Genomic DNA, 21,870 nt, shown 5'->3' with positions numbered 1-21,870 from the left:
TGTTTTCCGTTTTGTGAGTATCACCTGACGGAACTGTTGGCTGTCGTTTTGTTTAAGTGTTATCATTAAAGTAAAGTATGAGCACTCTACACGCTGCGTCTTGGTTTCCATTCGACGACCCTTGTGACACAGTTAGGATCACCACTTTATTTTAAGAATGTGAAATGTCAGAATAATAGTAGAGAGAATGATTTCTTTCAGCTTTTATTTATTTCATCACATTCCCAGTGGGTCAGAAGTTTACATACACTCAGTTAGTATTTGGAAGCATTGCCTTTAAATTGTTAAACTTGGGTCAAACGTTTCGGGTAGCCTTCCACAAGCTTCCCACAATAAGTTGAATTTTGGCCCATTCCTCTTGACAGAGCTGGTGTAACTGAGTCAGGTTTGTTGGCCTCCTTGCTTGCACATGCTTTTTAAGATCTGCCCACAAATTTTCTATAGGATTGAGTTCAGAGCTTTGTGATGGCCACTCCAATACCTTGACTGTTGTCCTTAAGCCATTTTGCCACAACTTTGGAAGTATGCTTGGGGTCATTGTCCATTTGCGACCAGGCTTTAACTTCCTGACTGATGTCCTGAGATGTTGCTTCAATATATCCACATAATTTTCCTCCCTCATGATGCCATCTATTTTGTGAAGAGCACCAGTCGCTCCTGCAGCAAAACACCCCCACAACATGATGCTGCCACCCCCGTGCTTCACGGTTGGGATGGTGTTCTTCGGCTTGCAAGCCTCCCCCTTTTTCCTCTAAACATAACGATGGTCATTATGGCCAAAGAGTTCCATTTTTGTTTCATCAGACCAGTGGACATTTCTCCAAAAAGTACAATCTTTGTCCCCATGTGTAGTTGCAAACCGTAGTCTGGCTTTTATATGGTGGTTCTGGAGCAGTGGCTTCTTCCTTGCTAAGCGGCCTTTCTGGTTATGTCGATATAGGACTCGTTTTACTGTGGATATAGATACTTTTGTACCTGTTTCCTCCAGCATCTTCACAAGGTCCTTCGCTGTTGTTCTGGGATTGATTTGCCCTTTTCGCACCAAAGTACGTTCATCTCTAGGAGGCAGAACGTGTCTCTTTCCTGAGCGGTATGACGGCTGCGTGGTCCCATGGTGTTTATACTTGCGTACTATTGTTTGTACAGATGAACGTGGCACCTTCAGGCATTTGGAAATTGCTCCCAAGGATGAACTAGACTTGTGGAGGTCTAGAATTCTTTTCCTGAGGTCTTGTCTGATTTCTTTTGATTTTCCCATGATGTCAAGCAAAGAGGCACTGAGTTTGAAGGTAGGCCTTGAAATACATCCACAGGTACACCTCAAATTATGTTATTTAGCCTATCAGAAGCTTCTAAAGCCATGACATAATTTTCTGGAATTTTCCAAGCTGTTTAAAGGCACAGTCAACTTAGTGTATGTAAACGTCTGACCCACTGGAATTGTGATACAGTGAATTATAAGTGAAATAATCTGTCTGTAAACAATTGTTGGAAAAATCACTTGTGTCATGCACAAATTAGATGTCCTAACCGACTTGCCAAAACTATAGTTTGTTAACAAGAAATTTGTGGAGTGGTTGAAAAACGAGTTTTAATGACTCCAACCTAAGTGTATGTAAACTTCCGACTTCAACTGTACATATATAATACTGGATTAAATAATGATGTAGTAAAAACTGCTTACTGTACCTCTCTCGACTGATCTCCATAGTGACCTGCTTAAAGGGTTCCAGGACTCTGTACACCTCCTCCACCTCCCATTCCTCTTGGGTCAGAGCATCAACAGGTGCATTGACAATGGCCAGGATAGAGGTGATGGCATCCTTTGACTGAAGAAACCGCATCAACATATAAAATGCTGAATTTCACCTTCCAGTGCAGTCTTGTTTAGGCCTCAGCTCAGGCATCCCCATCTTGCATTGTGTAGACTTTAGTTTTTCAGCACCTGTGCTCCTGTGGAAGTTTTCCACGGCTGCTTTCACTTTGTCTACAGTGGGCTTCATCACCTTCAGAGCATCTCTTACAATCATGTTAATTGTGTGGGCAAGACATGGATGATGGGTCCATTATAAAATGTTCATGGCTTTGGTTATGTTAGCTGCATTGTCGTTAACACAACAGACCACTTTTCCATCTACTTGCCATTCTCTGGCCACTCTTAACAGTTCCTCTGCCAAGTTCTCTGAGGTGTGTCTGTCGTTGAACTCAAAGCAGACCAGAAGACAGCTATACATCGAAAAGTCTTCATGAAGTGACATGTAACCGACATGTAAATGGTTACCCTTGATGTCCAGCAGTCAGTGGTAAGGCAAACTGCAGTAGCTTTTTGGACTCTTTCCCGCACTGAAGCCTGTGTGCTCTCGTATAGTTGTGGAATAAGTGATTTTGAAAGGGTTTTCCTGCTTTCAATTGTGTACATTGATTTTAGACTATTGCTCTAATTTCTAAAACCTCTGTCCTCCACGATCGAAAATGGCTGAAAATCGGTGGCAATCATTTTAGCCAATGCAATATCACTTTGGCCTTGTTTTGCTACAGACAGACTTTGGCATAAACTGGTCCATAGAAGACTGCATTGCTGTGGTTCGCGGAGTAGGCCTACTTGACTGAGTGGATACATCTCCACGTGTGGAGGTGCTGGCTACAGCTAGCTTCACAGTTGGGTGCACAGTTCGCATATGCCGGTGTAGGTTGTGCATAGAACCGGCTTTATATGAGATTTTGTTTTGGCAAATTCTACACTGTGCTCTAACTTTGTCTACATTATTAAAATGCATCCAAATGCTACTGTGCTTCCGACTCATTTTCCAGCTGTTGTTTTCACAGCTGTCCTTCCTCTCTTTCCTCGGCTGCTAAGTGTGTGACTGTGAGTTGGCATGGCCCTTCCTCACGCATCTTTGGTTCATTGGTTGACACTGCGTGTTTGACTGACAGAAACAACAGGTGAGGCTGTTAGTCTGAGCAGACAGTCAGAACGAATGTGTGTGCGCTTGAGCATTTAGGCCTATATTATTTTATAAATGTTTTCGTTCTTTGAATTAGTTAATTCTATTCATTTAAATATTTTGATTATTCATATCTTAATTTTTTAAAAATATTTTACTAAATAGATTCGACTTTTCTGATATGTGAGCCGACTACCAACGTTCACCTACAAGAGCTGGCTCTTAGAGCCGACTCGTTCACGAATGACCCATCACTACTATGAGCTATTATGAGCATAAACATTGTATCACTGAGAGCAGGCCCTACATCGCAAGCAAGAAACAAAATTAGCAACGCACTCAACAGCTTTCGTTGTTTAGGCTATGTGACATGGACGTGCTCCAACTGATAATTGACTTTTTGACTGCTGTCATATCAACACATATTTATTATTGCTTTTGTGATAGCACATTTGGCGCTTGTAATGATGTTTAAGCTACTGATGTTTTTCTCATTTGACCATGCATCTTGCTGACTGTGCGTCTTTGTGGTTGGGGTATTTATTTTAACTTTGTCATAAAAAAAAAATACATTTATAAGTTTCATAATTGTAACAACGGCACTCCACGAATACATTGAACCCATTAATTATTATAAAACAGTTAACATATGTCCACATAGGATGTCCCATGAACAAAACATGGAAATGGAAATTAAATTCCCATCCAACGGATTCATTCTGGCGCCGGCCCTGGTTCTCCTCTCATTCTTCAAGTCATTTTTTCCTTGATCTGATGATAGCACCCTCTGCCTTAACCTTGTCAATTTCATCCAGTTTATTTTGTTGCTTAAAACCTCTTAAGGATCGGACCCTTTTTTTCAATTTTCACCTAAAATGACATACGCAAATCTAACTGCCTGTAGCTCAGGACCTGAAGCAAGGATATGCATATTCTTGATACCATTTGAAAGGAAACACTTTGAAGTTTGTGGAAATGTGAAATTAATGTAGGAGAATATAACACATTAGATCTGGTAAAAGATAATACAAAGAAAAAAATGTGTTTTCTTTGAAATGCAAGAGAAAGGCCATAATATCACTTAGGAATCTAGGCGCAATTTAGATTGTGGCCACTAGATGGCAGCAGTGTATGTGCAACGTTTATACTGATCCAATGAACCATTGCATCACTGTTCAAAATGTTGTATCAAGTCTGCCCAAATGTGACAAATTGATACATGTTCAAGTACATAACTATAGAAAACATAAAATGAGCTCTGACTGGGAAAATACGTTTTGAACGGTCATCCAACTTGTAATTGTAAATCTGGAACTCAGGCCTCTTTCTAGAGCTATGACCTGAAGATCCCTGACGTCATCATGATTCAACCTTGTTTTTTTTCCCAACTTCCCAGTTGTCTTGAAAGCACCATAAATCCAGAGAATGCCAGACTGATGACAAAATTTGCCGACGAAGGACCGCTGCACCACCTCAATCAATTTTTTTTATAAAGCCCTTTTACATCAGCAGATGTCACAAAGTGCTATACAGAAACCCAGCCTAAAACCACAAAGAGCAAGCAATGCTGAACAGCAAGCAATGCTGAACAGCAAGCAATGAACCTAACCAACCTGTCCTCCAAATACACCTCTGCTGTGTTCAACCAGGATATCAGCGATCACTGCCTCCTTGCCTGCATCCATAATGGGTCTGCGGTCAAACGACCACCACTCATCACTGCCAAACGCTCCCTAAAACACTTCAGCGAGCAGGCCTTTCTAATCAACCTGGCGCGGGTATCCTGGAAGGATATTGGCCTCATTCAGTCAGTAGAGGATGCCTGGTTATTCTTTAAAAGGGCTTTCCTCCCCATCTTAAATAAGCATGCCCCATTCAAAAAAATTTGAACCTGGAACAGATATAGCCCTTGGTTCAATCCAGACCTGACCGCCCTTGACCAGCACAGAAACATCCTGTGGCGTGCTGCATTAGCATCGAATAGCCCCCGCGATATGCAACATTTCAGGGAAGTTAGGAACCAATATACACAGGCAGTTAGGAAAGCAAAGGCTAGCTTTTTCAAACAGAAATTTGCATTCTGTAGCACAAACTCCAAAAGGTTCTGGGACAATGTAAAGTCCATGAAGAATAAGAGCACCTCCTCCCAGCTGCCCACTGCACTGAGGCTAGGAAACACTGTCACCACCGATAAATCTGCGATAATTGAGAATTTCAATAAGCATTTTTCTATGGCTGGCCATGCTTTCCACCTGGCTACCCCTACCCCGGTCAACAGCCCTGTACACCCCACAGCAACTTGCCCAAGCCTCCCAATTCCTCCTTCACCCAAATCCAGATAGCTGATGATCTGAAAGAGTTGCAAAATCTGGACCCCTACAAATCAGCCGGGCTAGACAATCTGGACCCTCGCTTTCTAAAATTGTGCGCCGAAATTGTTGCAACCCCTATTAGTAGCCTGTTCAACCTCTCTTTCGTATCGTCTGAGATCCCCAAAGATTGGAAAGCTGCCACGGTCATCCCCCTCTTCAAAGGGGGAGACACTCTAGATCCAAACTGCTACAGACCTATATGTATCCTACGCTGAGGTCTTCGAAAGCCAAGTTAACAAACAGATCACCGACCATTTTGAATCCCACCGTACCCTCTCCGCTATGCAATCTGGTTTCCGAGCTGGTCATGGATGCACCTCAGTCACGCTCAAGGTCCTAAATTATATCATAACCGCCATCGATAAGAGACAATACTTTGCAGCTGTCTTCATCGACCTGGCCAAGGCTTTCGACTCTGTCAATCACCACATTCTTATCGGCAGACTCAACAGCCTTGGTTTCTTAAATGACTGCCTTGCCTGGTTCACCAACTACTTCTCAGACAGAGTTCAGTGTGTCAAATCGGAGGGCCTGTTGTCCAGACCTCTGGCAGTCTCTATGGGGTGCCACAGGGTTCAATCCTCGGGCCGACATCAATGATGTCGCTCTTGCTGCTGGTGATTCTCTGATCCATCTCTACGCAGACCAAATCCTTCAGTAAACTTCTGGCCCTTCTTTGGACACTGTGTTAACAAACCTCAAGACAAGCTTTAATGCCATACAACTCTACTTCCGTGGCCTCCAACTGCTCTTAAATGGAAGTAAAACTGTGGACAACTACAAATATCTAGGTGTCTGGTTAGACTGTAAACTCTCCTTCCATACTCACATTAAGCATCTCCAATCCAAAATTAAATCTAGAATCTGCTTCCTATTTTGCAACAAAGCATCCTTCACTCATGCTGCCAAACATACCCTCGTAAAACTGACTATCCTACCGATCCTTGACTTCGGCGATGTCATTTACAAAATAGCCTTCAACACTCTACTCAGCAAATTGGATGCAGTCTATCACAGTGCCATCCGTTTTGTCACCAAAGCCCCAAATACTACCCACCACTGTGACCTGTTTGCTCTCGTTGGCTGGCCCTTGCTTCAAATTCATCGCCAAACCCACTGGCTCCAGGTCATCTATAAGTCTTTGCTAGGTAAAGCCCCGCCCTATTTCAGCTCACTGGTTACCATAGCAGCACCCACCTGTAGCACGTGCTCCAGCAGGTATATTTCACTTGTCACCCCCAAAGCCAATTCCTCCTTCGGCCGCCTTTCCTTCCAGTTCTCTGCTGCTAATGACTGGAACGAACTGCAAAAATCACTGAAGTTGGAGACTCATATCTCCTTCACTTGCTTTAAGCACCAGCTGTCAGAGCAACTCACAGGTCACTGCACCTGTACATAGCCCCTCTGTAAATAGCCCATCCAACTACCTCATACTGTTATTTATTTTATTTATTTTGCTCCATTGCACCCCAGTATCTCTACTTGCACACTTATCTTCTGCACATCTATCACTCCAGTGTTTAATTGCTATACTGTAATTATTTCGCCACTATGGCCTATTTATTGCCTTACCTACCTCATTTGCACACACTGTATATAGACTTTTTCTATTGTATTATTGACTGTATGTTTGCTTATTCCATGTGTAACTCTGTGCTGTTGTTTGTATCGCACTGCTTTGCTTTATCTCGGCCTGTCAAATCATTTTATAAAAAATTTTACATGCGTTTTTCTGGATTTTTTGGGTGTTATTCTGTCTGTCACTGTTCAAATAAACCTACTATTAAAATTATAGACTGATCATATCTTTGTAAGTGGGCAAACGTACAAAATCAGCAGGGGATCAAATACTTTTCCCCCACTGTATATCCTGTTTGAGAGAAATGTAATCATTGAATATTGAAAGAGCTTTCATTGTCTGCTTTTATGCCCCCTTTATTTATCCTACAGTTCTGACTTGGTGTACAGGGAGAACATTGTAAGAACGGCCCATGTTCTGAATTCTGTCACTGTACATTTCAAAAGTGCTTAACAAATAGTTATACTGACTACATCCGTCCTAGCTCGCTCATTAATGTCTTAATCGAAATTATGGATTGCCTCTTATCTACTTGTCGTCCGTTATGCCATAGTTTGTACATCTCAATTGTCAGCAGAAACCACATTTGTTGAAGCAAGTCAGACAAATCAGCTATGTTTTTTTAAAAGCAGTAAATGAGGCTGAATGAACTGTTTTGCTGCCAGACAAGGCTCCGCTGATCACCAGGTGTAGCAGTGATAAGGTGTTGGGACTGCTGTTGGAACTCTGCTATTGGGACAGCATATGTGGGCACCGTTTGTCACCGTTATAGTGCAATTAATGTCATGTTTAGTGTTGTGTTGTTTAGTGGCTTTGCTGGCAGGTATCCCACATTTTTTTGTTTGCCCCACCAAGATTTACATGCTAAAATCGCCACTGATATACTGTAACATTCTCCTCTTCTATCCTTCTGGTCTTTGCAAGATCACTGCCATAGTTTCCTAAATATTTTGCAATTTCAAACTTTAGAAGTTCCCAGTTTGTCCTATAGAGACTTTATTCCAAAAACGTATAATAAACGTATAATATCACATTTGACTATTTCATGTTTTAAGCTGGAGCTATTAAGTTTCCAGTATGAAGCTTTGCGTTGACTATAATTCCAGGGAAATATTGAAACTTGGAAGCAAATAGCTCTATGGTCTGTTAGAGGTGTTTCAAGAATATGAACAGAAACATGATTTCTTAAGCCCTCTGAAACCAGTCAATAGTCAATACGTCAACGTGTGGTACATGTTTTGTTACACCAGGTATAGTCTCAAGAGGAAACTTCTCTCTCCACTAGATCCAACTTCTGCAAAAACAGCTTTAGATTTGTATTCAGAGAAGTAGACTGCCACGGAGGCCACCTATCAAGAGAATTATCTAAAGCAATATTAAAATCTCCACCTATTAAGAGAAAGGATTTGGGAAATTTAGATAACCAATATAGAATTTGATTTACTACAGCTTCAAGGACACAATTGTCTTGTTTTGAGTTGTACCCATAAATATTGACAGTAACTAAAATCGTTTGACTAATTTCAATTACAAGACAAAGATAATGACTTGAGTCACGATCTGAATGCAAAAGAACTTGTAGCGACACCTGCTGATCATTCTGAACCATGTGAGAGCCAAATATCATTACTGTAGAATGAGATTCTTGAAAAAAAAAACAGCTGGTTAAACAAAAAGAAACAAGGCTTTACATTTTACACTGTCTTAACCCCCTAACATTAAGAGAAACAATTGACTTTTTATGATAAAAATGGCATGGCATAACACATGGCCCGGTAGACAGTGTCCTCCGCCTGTTAGGCACCGTTTTCATGCAGTTCTGTTAACAACGGTGAGGGCAGGTGTTCGGCAGGCAGGAGCAAAGGACACTGTCTACCTGTGTCGCTAGCAAGCAAGGAGGGGGTGGGGGGATAAAAACTCCGATAATACTTTTATTTCCCTTTTGACCCACATTCAAAAGGGAGGGGGGGTGCCCACCTGCAGGAACACCCCGAATTGAGGGCTGCAGTTGCACACTATTGGGGCTGGGCGATGGTGAGCTGGCTGGGCTGTGGATGTCGAAGCAGTAGCCATGCTAGCCTCCTCATGGACTGACGACAACTCTGACAGATTGGGCTCGGCCGTTGGAGGTAGTGGAGCAGGTGTTGTGTCTTCATCCTCCAGCTGTGTTTTTTTTAAGCGCATGAGTGAACTGTGTGTTGCCATAACTTGTGACTAGCTAGCTCACAGTTAGATAGTTATTAGGTATGTGTGTGTGTGTGGGGAGGGGGAGTACCATCTGATTTTGACCATTTCTGATTAGTCAGGAGACAATACAAACACAATCATATTAATTTAATTAATTTTTGTAAGCCATCCTGATTGGGTGGGCCAATGTTCAATCTGGCGGGGCCTCTGCCTGGCCCTGCTGTGGCTTCGCCTCTGCCTACACACACACACACAATGAGCGAATTCATTTTAGTGTGCCGGGGAACCAATTGGAACGCAGGCACAGGGGCATCGTGGATATTGCAGGGGCCATTGGTGGCGTTATGAGTGGGCAAGAAGTGATGTTTTATTCAAATTATATGTTTACTCCTAACATACGGGATCATCATCACCCAGAATTAACCTAGTTGCAAGGGACCCAGCGGGCCTGGGAGGGAAGTGCCCCTGAGACCCGTCCACCAGGCAGTCACACCCCCCCACCTCCTCCAATCCCCACATGAGCCAAGGGTGCCAATGACAAAATGGCTCCTAAGTCTCCTAAGACTATGTGGGCATTTCCATTAGTTCCTTCATAATCCTCCAGGCTTCATTGACACCATTAGTCTATTAATTCTATATGGATTTAGCCTTATTCATTTTCCTCAGCCACATTTTTAGCAAGCCATTTGTTTTTAAGAGCTGGACCAAAGTACAATTTCCTGCAATCTGCGATCAGTCCTTGGCAGAAATGTTTAACATGTCAAACGAGGAAAGGACAGTAATGGAAGCTAGAAGCACAAACACTGTGTTTCACTGGCCTTCAGCTTCACTAGGCTGCTCTCTGACATCAGGGACTGGCCAGAGCCAGATTCTAGACAAACTTCAAACTTCAGAGCACACAAAATAATTACTGCATTGGGAAGAAGCTTGTGCAATCATCCTTCAGAAAAGCATTCTAGTAAAAGCATCCATTCTAATAGCCAAAACCGTACGGATCTATTCCTCAGTGGTGCCGGACAATTACCCAGTGAAAAATGCTGTCTAAGGCATCGGTCCTCTGTGTTATCAAAGCCAGTGCAGCTGTCTATTTGGACAAAAAGAAAGTATATTTTCAACACACAGACTTGGCGATGCAAGCTACAGCATTCCCAAGCTCCTGTGTCATACAGTAAAGAGCAAACGACAAGCAGATGTAAATATGAATGTGACTGTATGTGACTGTCATTCATATTACCAGGGGCGAAAATCTGATATCAACTTTGGAGCGGACAATTACATGACATTTTCTCAAGAGCAATTCCTGAGGGGAACACCAAAAGTAGTGCTGTAACACATAGCCTACATTGTAATATGGTAAATGTAAATTGAGGAACCAAAGAAATAAGGTGTTTGCCGTACTCCTAACTACCGGTACCCAAAACTACACAACTAATCACAACAGCAATACCATTGCCTTTAACAAATCTTAGTTCAGTCACCAGTTTAAGTTGAGAGTGGGGGTATCCATGGCATTTTCCAATTATGTTCCTATTTTACAAGTCCAAAAAATGGAGAACCTTTCATAATGTTGCCAAACAAAGACTCAACAAACTTACCTGAGACTCCCTGTCTCTGCCAGTCTGTCCCTGCATATCTGTCCCCAACTCTGCTGTCTGTGTGCCATCTGTTGCCTGCTCTGCCTAATGACATCATTGTGAAACATTTCCATTAGAATTTCATTTCTTTCTTATGAACATTTTATCAACTAGTCTTTGAGATATTAGGCTACTAGGGTTCTTACTTTGCGTTTTGGTGTACTGAAAAATACTCTGATGTCCGTCTTTTATTTTTCTGCCATTTTTCTACCTGGCTGGCTGGCTGGCTGGCCTACACAGTGTGTAGGTTATTTACAGTAGGAGATGGGCTTCTATCATCTTATCTTTTATCATTCTATTTGGGCTTCGATCTAAAAGGTAGCTAGCAAATGTGAAACGGATTAAAATGACACGAGTTGACAGCTGTATGAGTTCAGCATTTACACAACATATGCTGCAACCTTTTGTAATTTTAATAGATTGTTTCATATTGGCTGGCTTCCAACAATAGCTGAATTTGCAAAGCTGGCGAGCACCAATTCCGTTTCAGTGGTGTTTGCTATAATCTTTGCTACCCGGGTTAAATAAAGGTGAAATAAAATAAATAAATAAAAGTTCCCTTGCGACAATTTAGCTTTTGTAACGAGACCATTAAATATATTTAGGACAATGGTAGAAGAGAGTGTAGTTCTGTTCAGTTTGGACTTCATTTAGTGCCTTTCACAGTAGATAACTCTGCATGCTGACCTTGCCAATAAAACTGCGATGCAAATTCCATCTTTGCGAGGCAAAGGGTGGGGGGTTGCAATCTTTTGAAACTTAACGCGCTATTAAGTGTCTATAATCAGCACAATTGCTTTCATTGCGTATTATTAATATTATTTAAATTACATAGTTATGTTTCAGTGATATATTGGGGGGACAAATCATATTTTTCCCAGGATGGGGGTCGTGTCCCCCCGGGATTTCCGCCCCTGCATATTACATTCACCCAGTTCAATGTAACAGCAATAGGTTTAGGCTACTACATGATACTCAGATTTACCCTATACCCATCATGAGGTTGCTACATCCTAGCCGAAGAATTAAAGTTTACAACGTAGGTGCACACAGGTCGAGAGAAAAATTTGAGCTGACAGTGACACACTCAATACCACCTTGGTGTAGGGTGTAATCATTAGTCCAACAGTTGCGAACAAGTTTCTGTTGGACAAATTCAGGTATGTTAATTACAGTTTTGTTTCTTTTAAGAAATGTTTTTCAACAGAATCGGTGGAATGAATACACCCTAGATCCCGCATAAACACAGTTCACTTTCATTGCAGCCATGTTGTATTCCTTATCGCATCAATGCGCTCTCCTCCTCTCACATTTCCCCTTTGCTTGTGGACTGCAATGCACAACACATCAGCTGTATGTGACCAGGTAAAAAAAACTTTCCAAGCTGAACCATATCATCACCACACAGCCTACATTGTTGTCACCATATTAGCTAAAGTAACGTCATAGTCAACCTAGCTAATAGAACTCATGCAGTAACGTTACAGTGAACAGTCAATCTGCAGTTTAGCACTTACAACAATACATTTGTAAAACCAAAAGCTTACCTTGACCTGGAAGAGTTCCAGTGTTGTGTGGATAGTCATTACCAGCTAGCTAACATAGTATCCCTCTATTTGAGCAGGGTGTTTGAGTAGGCTAAACTAGATAGCCGCATTTGCTAGCTAAGTAAGTGAAACTGAAAGTTTAAAAAATGATTAAATCTCTCTTGCTTCTTCTTCATTTTGGAAAAAAATAACTATCGTCTTTCTCTCTGAGTCAACTACTCACCACATTTTATGCATTTCAGTTCAAGCTAGCTGTAGCTTATGCCTTCAGCACTAGATTCATTCTCTGATCATTTGATTGGGTGGACAACATGTCAGTTCATGCTGCAAGAGCTATGATAGGTTGGAGGACGTCCTCCGGAAGTTGTCATAATTACGGTGTAAATCCACGGAAGGGGGTGAGAACCATAAGCCTCCTAGGTTTTGTATTGAAGTCAATGTACCCAGAGGACAAAAACTAGTTGTCCGCCAGCTGCTACCCTTCAGAGTGCTGCTGAGAGTACTGTAGATCTTCATCGCAAAATAGTGCTTTAATAAATTATTTTATGACGTGATTATATTTAGTATAGTTTTATCTAAAAAGGATAACATTTTAAATGTTTTACAATCTATATTTTTATGAGGATGGTCATTCCCTTCCTCCTTTGAGGAGCCTCCACTTGTATAGTACACCTTTATTTCAGTGATTAATGCAATTATAGGCAAATACTCACTTATTTTCTAAGTTATATTTCCATGATGGAAAACACCATTTGGCAGAGACCTCTTAACTGCTGTAATTAGACCATTATGCATTAGTTGGTAAGAGTACAGAAAACAGATTGATATGAATAATTAGCTGTGCATTGAAAAGGCAAATGATCTATACAAACCTTTCAGTACACAGCACCATTGTACTGTGAGTAAAGCAGACCAGCTGCAAAAAATTGTTTGCTTCCAGTAGTATTATACTGCTTAAGCCTTTTGCAGAAGGTCTGCATTATTTTTCACTCGATTCAGACAATGACACCAAGGAAAACCAAACAAGTGAGGAATGTGCAATTTCAAGGACTGAGAACAAAAGTGACAGAGTGGATGAATACAGTGACAGAGTGGATGAAAATAGTGACACAGTGGATTAAAATAGTGACAGAGTGGATTAAAAAAAGTGACACAGTGGATGAACATAGTGTGTGTATATAGTTAGACTGACACTGGATGTATACAGTGTGTATAGTTAGTGTGGCTGCTGTGTGTGTGAGGCTGGGCCATGGCCTCAGTGGGATGATGATGACCCAGTAGAGCATGAAAGATACACGGATGCTAGGGGCCCCAGCTCCCTGTGTGCTACTGGGACACTCAGATATGTTCCCTCATCCCTGGGGTGGACCTAGAAACCTGCTCAGACGCCTTTGTGTTTGTGTGTGAGAGAAAGGAATGTCCCTGTGTTGTGGACAGTTTGTGTGAGGAGACCGCTCCCTCATGATTTACCCTCACTCCAGCCCTGGTAACCACTGTTGCTTTTAACCTTCATTTGCACGGTCTGCTTTGTCCTTAAAAGAGGGAGCATGTATGACTGTATCTCTACTTAATCTATTTCTGCTATGTCAATATTTGCTCATTCATTTCCAACCAATAACTAACTGTTGAGGTTAATTGAATTAAATTCATAGGAAACGTGAGCCCTGACCTTTATGTACCAGACAGATTCCACTGACTGAGAACACCTTAACACTTTGCTAAATCATCATTCAAACTTTATTGACAGTTTGTGTTAAGAAAGCAGCTCCACAATCAGCCATGTACAAACTTAGAAACAAAAATTGAAGGCCACACACTGGAAGTGATTGACAACAGACTGGAAACAGAGACCCCAGCTTAAAACTGACCTGGCAAAAGAGTGAGAGAAAGAGAATGAGAAATGAAGAGACATAGGGAGATGGAAAGAGATGAAGAGGGAGAAAGTGAGAAAGAAATGAAGAAAACAATCCTTCACAGAAGGATAGCATTCAGGCGCTCTGGCAGCTGCACAATTACACTGCAAAGCTCTCTGTCATCAATTTGGAGAACATAGAATTCGTTTTTTGAAAGATGCAATTTACTTTATTAATTATTTCTGCGCTTTGAAGCTCTGTTGTCTTTATTCGTGCTGAAAACAGATGTTGGGAACAGGGGCATCCAAACTTTAACAGGTTGCTGCGTGACCATTGCTGTGATGCAGGCACTCTCTCGACACGTAGAACAGTCCCACGTAGTTGATTTACGAGCTAATCTACTCTGCTCGCTTCACATCTACTGCCATTTGAAATATACTGTCGATACGCTCACACAGTTAAGTATCAAAAGTAGATTAAATAAAAGTCAGACAGAGGAAACAGTTCCAGGAAAAAGACGCTGCCTGCTGATTGGCTGAGGGCCTGTCGCTGGAGGCTGTCGTCATAGAGAGGCAGACATGGTGAAGCTCCACCCTTTTTCCAATCAGCTGCTATAAAGCTAAGCCTCTTCAGGAAGTGTTGGGCTGGAAGGTCTTAGGGGCAGCCAGCATGGCACGTACCTTAGCCATCAGATCCTGAGAAGGAGAGAGGGGTAGAAAGAAGGGAAGAGAGAGGGGAAGAGAGAGGGGTAGAGGGAAGGGAAGATTGAGAGAGAGATGAGAGGAAAGATATAAACAGACACAGAGAGGGAGAGAGAAAGGGGAGACAGTGAGCCATATAAAATACCAATAATGAGGAAAAGAGGAAACATGTCTTGGTTAAGAAACCTACAGTCCTATATTCTGTCTACTCTCTCAGAGCCTCCCCACCATCACAATTCAACACAAATCTTCCTCCCTCCCTGGGCTATCTTTCAACCAGGACAGCTTAATATATTCCTGACTATTTATGACAGTAGGCTATAGGACAGCTTCTCTCCTCCCTGTAATAGAAGGCCATCAGATCCACTCCTAGTTAGGTAAGCAGTCCCAATCTGACCACAGTCCAACCTGGAGATTATACACCAAATAGGGGATATATTAAATCTTTCAGCGTGAGCCGCTGAATAAGCCGCTTGTCATACAAGTTTCTCCTTGCTCAGGGCTGACGTGGGGAGTTATTGCATATCACTACTCTTCCTTCTCCTCTCCTGCTGTTCTCTTCCTTCATGAGTGAGCAAGCAAGAGCACACATACACGCACAGAGAAAAAAGGCGAATACGCATGCACACACAAACACAGAGACCAACACACACACACTGAGGGATAAATCTGAGTGAAAGCAGTGGTGGTGGTCAGGGTCCTTGAAGAGAGTACAGCCTGACCACAGTGACCTCCACGCGGTCGTAAAAACAGCAGGAAGGAGGAGCAGGATCACCACAGCAAATTGAGACAAAAGGTATAACAAGATGGCGGTATGGATAATGGAGTTAATGTCTGAGTAGATGATGTGAGACTGGGGCTTTAAACAGGGCTGGTACTGAAGCCTCCACAGATACTGCTTTATTAAGGTGAGAAATTGATGAAAGAGAGGGAGGGAGGGAGTGTGTTTTAAGTACTATATGTGTGAGTGTGATTGAGAGAGAAAGCAGGAAAGTGTCAAAGACAGAGGCGTATGACTCAGAGAGTGTGTGAGGGAACGTGTAAAGGTGGAGAGGGAGCGTGGCATGTACTGTACTTGAGCGTGACAGAAAATGCTTCTAACGTCCAAACAACTTCATTCTAAATATTTGTAAGCATTGTCATACTCCCCACTTCCCAAGACATAAGACTGCTAAACAGTTAACCAATAGCTATCTGGAATACCTGCATTGACCCTTTTGACTCACAAAAGCTGATGCTACTGTTTATTATCTATCCTGTTGCCTAGTCACTTTATCCCTACCTATATGTACATATCCACTTCCTCGTACCATTGCACATCGACTCGGTACTGGTACTCCGTGTATAGAGCCAAGTTATCGTTACTCATGTGTATTTATTATTGTGTTATTATTTTTCCTCTATTTTCTTTCTCTCTACATTGTTGGGAAGGACCCGTAAGTAAGCATTTCACTGTTAGTCTACACCTGTTGTTTACAAAACATGTGGCAAGCGGTACCGGAGTGCCAAATCTAGGACAAAAAGGCTTCTCAACCGTTTTTACCCCCAAGCCATAAGACTCCTGAACAGTTAATCAAATGGCTACCCGGACTATTTGCATTGTGTGCTTCCCCAACCCCTCTTTTTACGCAGCTGCTACTCTCTGTTTATCATATATGCATAGTCACTTTAACTATACATTCATGTACATACTACCTCAATTGGGCTGACCAACCAGTGCCTCCGCACATTGGCTAACCGGGCTATCTGCATTGTGTCCCGCCACCCCCTCTTTTACGCTACCGCTACTCTCTCTTCATCATATATGCATAGTCACTTTAACCATATCTACATGGACATACTACCTCAATCAGCCTGACTAACCGGTGTCTGTATGTAGCCTCGCTACTTTTATAGCCTCGCTACTGAATATAGCCTGTCTTTTTACTGTTGTTTTATTTCTTTAGCTACCCATTGTTCACCTAATACCTTTTTGCACTATTGGTTAGAGCCTGTAAGTAAGCATTTCACTGTAAGGTCACCTGTTGTATTCGGCGCACGTGACAAATAAACTTTGATTTGATTTGAATAAAATTGGATTTGATTTCATTCATTTATGAGAGCAGGTCTCAGTTTCATTAGGGGACTATAAAAACCCTCTCCTCCAGCGGAGCAGGGAGAATGAACACGCTCCATAAGCAGAAAGAGCGAGAGAGAGGAGAAAAGTTCATCATGAGCCTGGGGATGAGTGAGTGAGAGGGGGCTGGGTGAGAGGAGGAAAGGAGAGCAGTAGAAAGGAGAGCAGTAGGGGGGAAGAAAACAAGAGGTCACAATACAGTATCCAGGATGAGAGGAGGATGAGTGGACTGGATTTCAGAGCCATGGGAAAGAAATAAAGAGGAAGAGTAGAAAGGATGCTGACAATGTCTTCAGTTTCTATTCTTTTACCAAGAATCGTACATGTAAAGGTTCTATCTTCGATCCATGTCACATTCTCTTTACCATTCCATTCTGTCTCTGTCCATCTCCACAGGTCTGTATGTTAGTCTCCTCTAATTCTGTCTGTCTGTCTGTCTGTCTGTCTGTCTGTCTGTCTGTCTGTCTGTCTGTCTGTCTGTCTGTCTGTCTGTCTGTCTGTCTGTCTGTATGTTAGTCTCCTCTAATTCTGTCTGTCTGTCTGTCCATCTCTACAGGTCTGTATGTTAGTCTCCTCTAATTCTGTCTGTCCATCTCTACAGGTCTGTATGTTAGTCTCCTCTAATTCTGTCTGTCCATCTCTACAGGTCTGTATGTTAGTCTCCTCTAATTCTGTCTGTCCATCTCTTCAGGTCTGTATGTTAGTCTCCTCTAATTCTGTCTGTCTGTCCATCTCTACAGGTCTGTATGTTAGTCTCCTCTAATTCTGTCTGTCTGTCCATCTCTACAGGTCTGTATGTTAGTCTCCTCTAATTCTGTCTGTCCATCTCTTCAGGTCTGTATGTTAGTCTCCTCTAATTCTGTCTGTCCCTCACCCCCTTCTTTCCCTAACCCACACTCTATTCATATGACCTATGCCAATCTCTCATTCTCTCTTTTCTGAAACCCCCCTCTCTTACCCTCGCCTCCTCTTTCTACAACCTACCCCATTCTCTCTCCCTACGGCTTGCTCTATCTGTGAATGTCTTGATCTTTGACGGTGGGCTGGTTTCCATACTACACAGGCCTCTCTGCCTCAGCCCAAGCCTGCTCTCTGCTCCAGGTAAGTCTCTCCTCTCTCTGACCCCCTATGGAGGTGCTCATCCTGGGCCAACTGGCTGGCTTTATGAAGGGGTCTGGTTGTAGTCAGAGGGCTATCAGATGGGGCTCTTTATCAGACTGAGGACAGATACAGAACATCAAATGGAGAGAGGACAGGGGCTTGAACTTCTAAAGGGGCCTTGTTAAGGTATGGCTTTGTGATATACGCCAAGAAAGACATTCATGTAATTGGAGAATGAACGCTCTCACAGCCTGAAAGTAAGACATCAAATAAACCATAGAGCAAACGTCAAGATTCCATATGAATTTACAACAGGTGTGAGGTAGTTAAAAGACGCCGCCTGAGGAAGCAGTGTTTTTAAACGCACACCCACAGCTGTGATTTAAGCTTTTAAGTTATTTCAAACATATGGTTTTAAAACTCCAATATCTCTCTCTAATGGTCTACTTTACATTATGGCTTCCCTCATAGATCTCATATAACAACCTCCCTATTCCTGACTCATAGCCCTGTTGCTGAACAGGCAGTGTGATCCTACCCAGAGACAGACGAGAACCTCTCTCTCTCCAACCCAACAGCTTACCAGAGGAGTGACTAGTAGAGGGGGTGATTGCGTAATATGTTAAAGTCAGGACTTTCGGGGAAGAGTTGATCCTCTTTTTCTCTCTCCTGGAGATTAAAGCCTCTGTAATGTAAACTAGCTCTCCTCAGCTGTCAGCTGCTGCTGCGCACATAAAGTCATGAGAGGGATGAGAGAGAGCCAGAAACACCAGGACAGGGAGATAAACACAACAAATAAAACGCCTATGTGCACATTACTGAACACAGAGGAGGAATGTTAAATGTAAAATCCGACCTGAGTTCAGAGATCAGCTGCTCTGAGCCCACAGAGCTCGAGGATAGAAATTATGTAATCTGTGCTGGGATCAGTGTACTGAAATCTCTGAGCGGTGTGTTCTGTATAATGCTGCTGCCACAAGGGCCGACTATCCTTGGAACCACAGTCCCTGTGTGCATCCCAGCTAACAATGAGCTGATTCTGAACTGCTGTGCTTTGTGCACGTCATAATGAGAAATATGGAGTACCTGTACAACACCATGCTGTAAAGTGCTTTATGGAATACATGCTAGGACATCTGGGCCTGTATTCACAAAGCGTCTCAGAATAGGAATGCTGATCTAGGATCAGTTCTACCTTTAAGATCCTAATGAATAAGATTATATGGACATCATCCTAGATCAGAACTCATACTCTGTCATGCTTTGTGAATATGGGCCCATGTTAATTTAAATACAGTGCATTCGGAAAGTATTCAGACCCCTTGACTTTTTCCACATTTTGTTAGGTTACAGCCTTATTCTAAAACTGATGAAATAGTTTTTCCCTCATCAATCTACACACAATACCCCATAATGACAAAGAAACCCAGCCCTGAAATATTACATTAACATAAGTATTCAGACCCTTTACTCAGTACTTTGCTGAAGCACCTTTGACAGCGATTACAGCATTGAGTCTTCTTGGGTAAGACACTACAAGCTTGGCACACCTGTATTTGGGGAGTTTCTCCCATTCTTCTCTGCAGATCCTCTCAAGCTCTGTCAGGTTGGATGGAGAGCATTGCCACACAGCTATTTCTTGGTCTCTTCAGAGATGTTCGATCGGGTCAAGTCTGGGCTCTAGGTGGGCCACTCAATGACATTGAGACTTGTCTTGGCTGTGTGGTTAGGGTCGTTGTCCTGTTGGAAGGTGAACCTTCGCAGGAGTCTGAGGTCCTGAGCGCTCTGGAGCAGGTTTTCATCAAGGATCTCTCTGTACTTTGCTCCGTTCATCTTTGCCTCGATCCTGACTAGTCACCTAGTCCTTGCTGCTGAAAAATATCCCCAGAGCATGATGCTGCCGCCACCATGCTTCACTGTAGGGATGGTGCCAGATTTCCTCCAGATGTGACGTTTGGCATTCAGGCCAAAGAGTTCAATCCTGGTTTTATCAGACCAGAGAATCTTGTTACTCATGGTCTGAGAGTCTTGAGGTGCCTTTCGGCAAACTCCAAGGCCTGATTGGTGGACTGATGCAGAGATGGGAGAACCTTCCAGAAGGAAAACCATCTCCACAGAGGAACTCTGGAACTCTGTCAGAGTGACCATTGGGTTCTTGGTCATCTCCCTGACCAAGGCCCTTCTCCCACGATTGCTCAGTTTGGCCAGGCAGCCAGCTCTAGGAAGAGTCTTGGAGGGTTCAAACTTCTTCCATTTAAGAATGATGGAGGCCATTGTGATCTTGGTGACCTTCAATTGGGCAGACATTTTTTGGAAAGCCTTCCCCAGATCTGTGCCTCGACACAATCCTGTCTCGGAGCTGTACGGACAATTCCTTTGACCTCATGGCTTGGTTTTTGCTCTGACATGCACTGTCAACTATGGGACCTTATATAGACAGGTGTGTGCCTTTCCAAATCATGTCCAATCAATACTTACATAAATAAGGTATTTCTTTGTTTTCTTTTTTATAAATTTGCTAATGTTTCTACATACCTGTCTTAGCTTTGTCATTATGGGGTATTGTGTGTAGATTGCTGAGGATTTTTTTTAAATGTAATAAATTTTTTGAATAAGGCTGTAAAATAACAAAATGTGGAAAAAGTCAAGGGGTCTGAATACTTTCCGAAGGCACTGTACAGTGAGACAGTGAAGAAGAGGTACCTGAGTGATTTTGGACTGCATGGAGGAGACGGTTGAGGGAACTTGTTTATCTTTCTCCTGTGAGCCGTCCCTAAAGAGAGAGGGAGAGAGCGAGAGAGAGACACAGGTAGACTGTTGTTATATAGCCTATATAGCCTGACTTTTTACTGTTGTTTTATTTCTTTCCGAAGAAATCCCTCTGTCTGGCTCCCCCAGACAGAGGGAGCCAGACAGAGAGACAGACAGAGAGACAGACAGAGAGCAAGCGACAGAGAGACAGACAAACAGAGACAGACAGGGAGACAGACAGGAAGACAGACAGGAAGACAGAAGGGAGGGAGGGGGGGGGAGAGAGGGGGAGAGAAAAAAGATAGAAGGGTTAAAAGAGAGAGGGAGAAAGATTAGGGAGATAGAGAGAAAAGAGAGCGAGAGTAAAGTGAGAGGGATTTCAGTGGCCGGGAGGGATGGAGACAGGGCCTCATATTAACACCCGCCATCTGTGGGTAGATTTTGGCATTGGTGGATAAGATGTCTATTTCACCAGCCATGTTGGCAGGTTGTCAGGGCTCCGCAGTGCGAGCATTTCACTTGCATTTTTCTATGTTTTATGTAAAACGTTTTCAGTGTAAATGTAAATTAATAAAATCAGATAAAGTATGTAGACAAGATAATGGACATAGGGCTGACCCCATTTATTTGACTGGTCAATTGTGTGGTTGATAGGCTGTTGGTCGACCAAGATTTTTTACTATTTTCTACATTGTAGAACAATAGTGAAGTCATCAAAATTCTGAAATAACACATATGGAATCATGTAGTAAGCAAAAAAGTGTAAAAAAAAAGCACTCTTGGCATTCTCTCAACCAGCTTCATGAGGTAGTCACCTGGAATGCATTTCAATTAACAGGTGTGCCTTGTCAAAAGTCAATCTGTGGAATTTATTTCCTTCTTAATGCGTTTGAGACAATCAGTTGTGGTTGTAACAAGGTAGGGGTGGTATACAGAAGATAGCCCTAGTCGGTAAAAGACCAAATCCATATTATGGCAAGAACAGCTCAAATAAGCAAAGAGACACAACAGTCCATCATTACTTTAAGACATGAAGACCAGTCAATCCAGAAAATGTCAAGAACTTTGAAAGTTTCTTCAAGTG

At 42.5% G+C, this 21,870-nt stretch overlaps 1 protein-coding gene across 1 annotated transcript in view; it reads right to left on the bottom strand.

The window, feature by feature from the left end:
• Nucleotides 1-13,983: 13,983 nt before the first annotated feature.
• Nucleotides 13,984-21,870, bottom strand: part of LOC106566361 (splicing factor SWAP) — a 129,449-nt gene continuing 121,562 nt past the window's right edge. The window contains exons 18-19 of the mRNA XM_045686988.1: nucleotides 20,739-20,808; nucleotides 13,984-14,812 (exon numbers count right to left, since the gene is read on the bottom strand). Of these exons, the coding sequence (XP_045542944.1) occupies nucleotides 14,747-14,812; nucleotides 20,739-20,808 (136 nt within the window). The 3' untranslated portion in view covers nucleotides 13,984-14,746. The remainder of the gene's footprint in view (nucleotides 14,813-20,738; nucleotides 20,809-21,870) is intronic.

The sequence above is a fragment of the Salmo salar genome, chromosome ssa09, assembly GCF_905237065.1.
Source record: "Salmo salar chromosome ssa09, Ssal_v3.1, whole genome shotgun sequence".
Taxonomy (NCBI): domain Eukaryota; kingdom Metazoa; phylum Chordata; class Actinopteri; order Salmoniformes; family Salmonidae; genus Salmo; species Salmo salar.
Note: the sequence above shows the minus strand (reverse complement) of the source record. Positions and strands in the feature narration are given on the sequence as shown.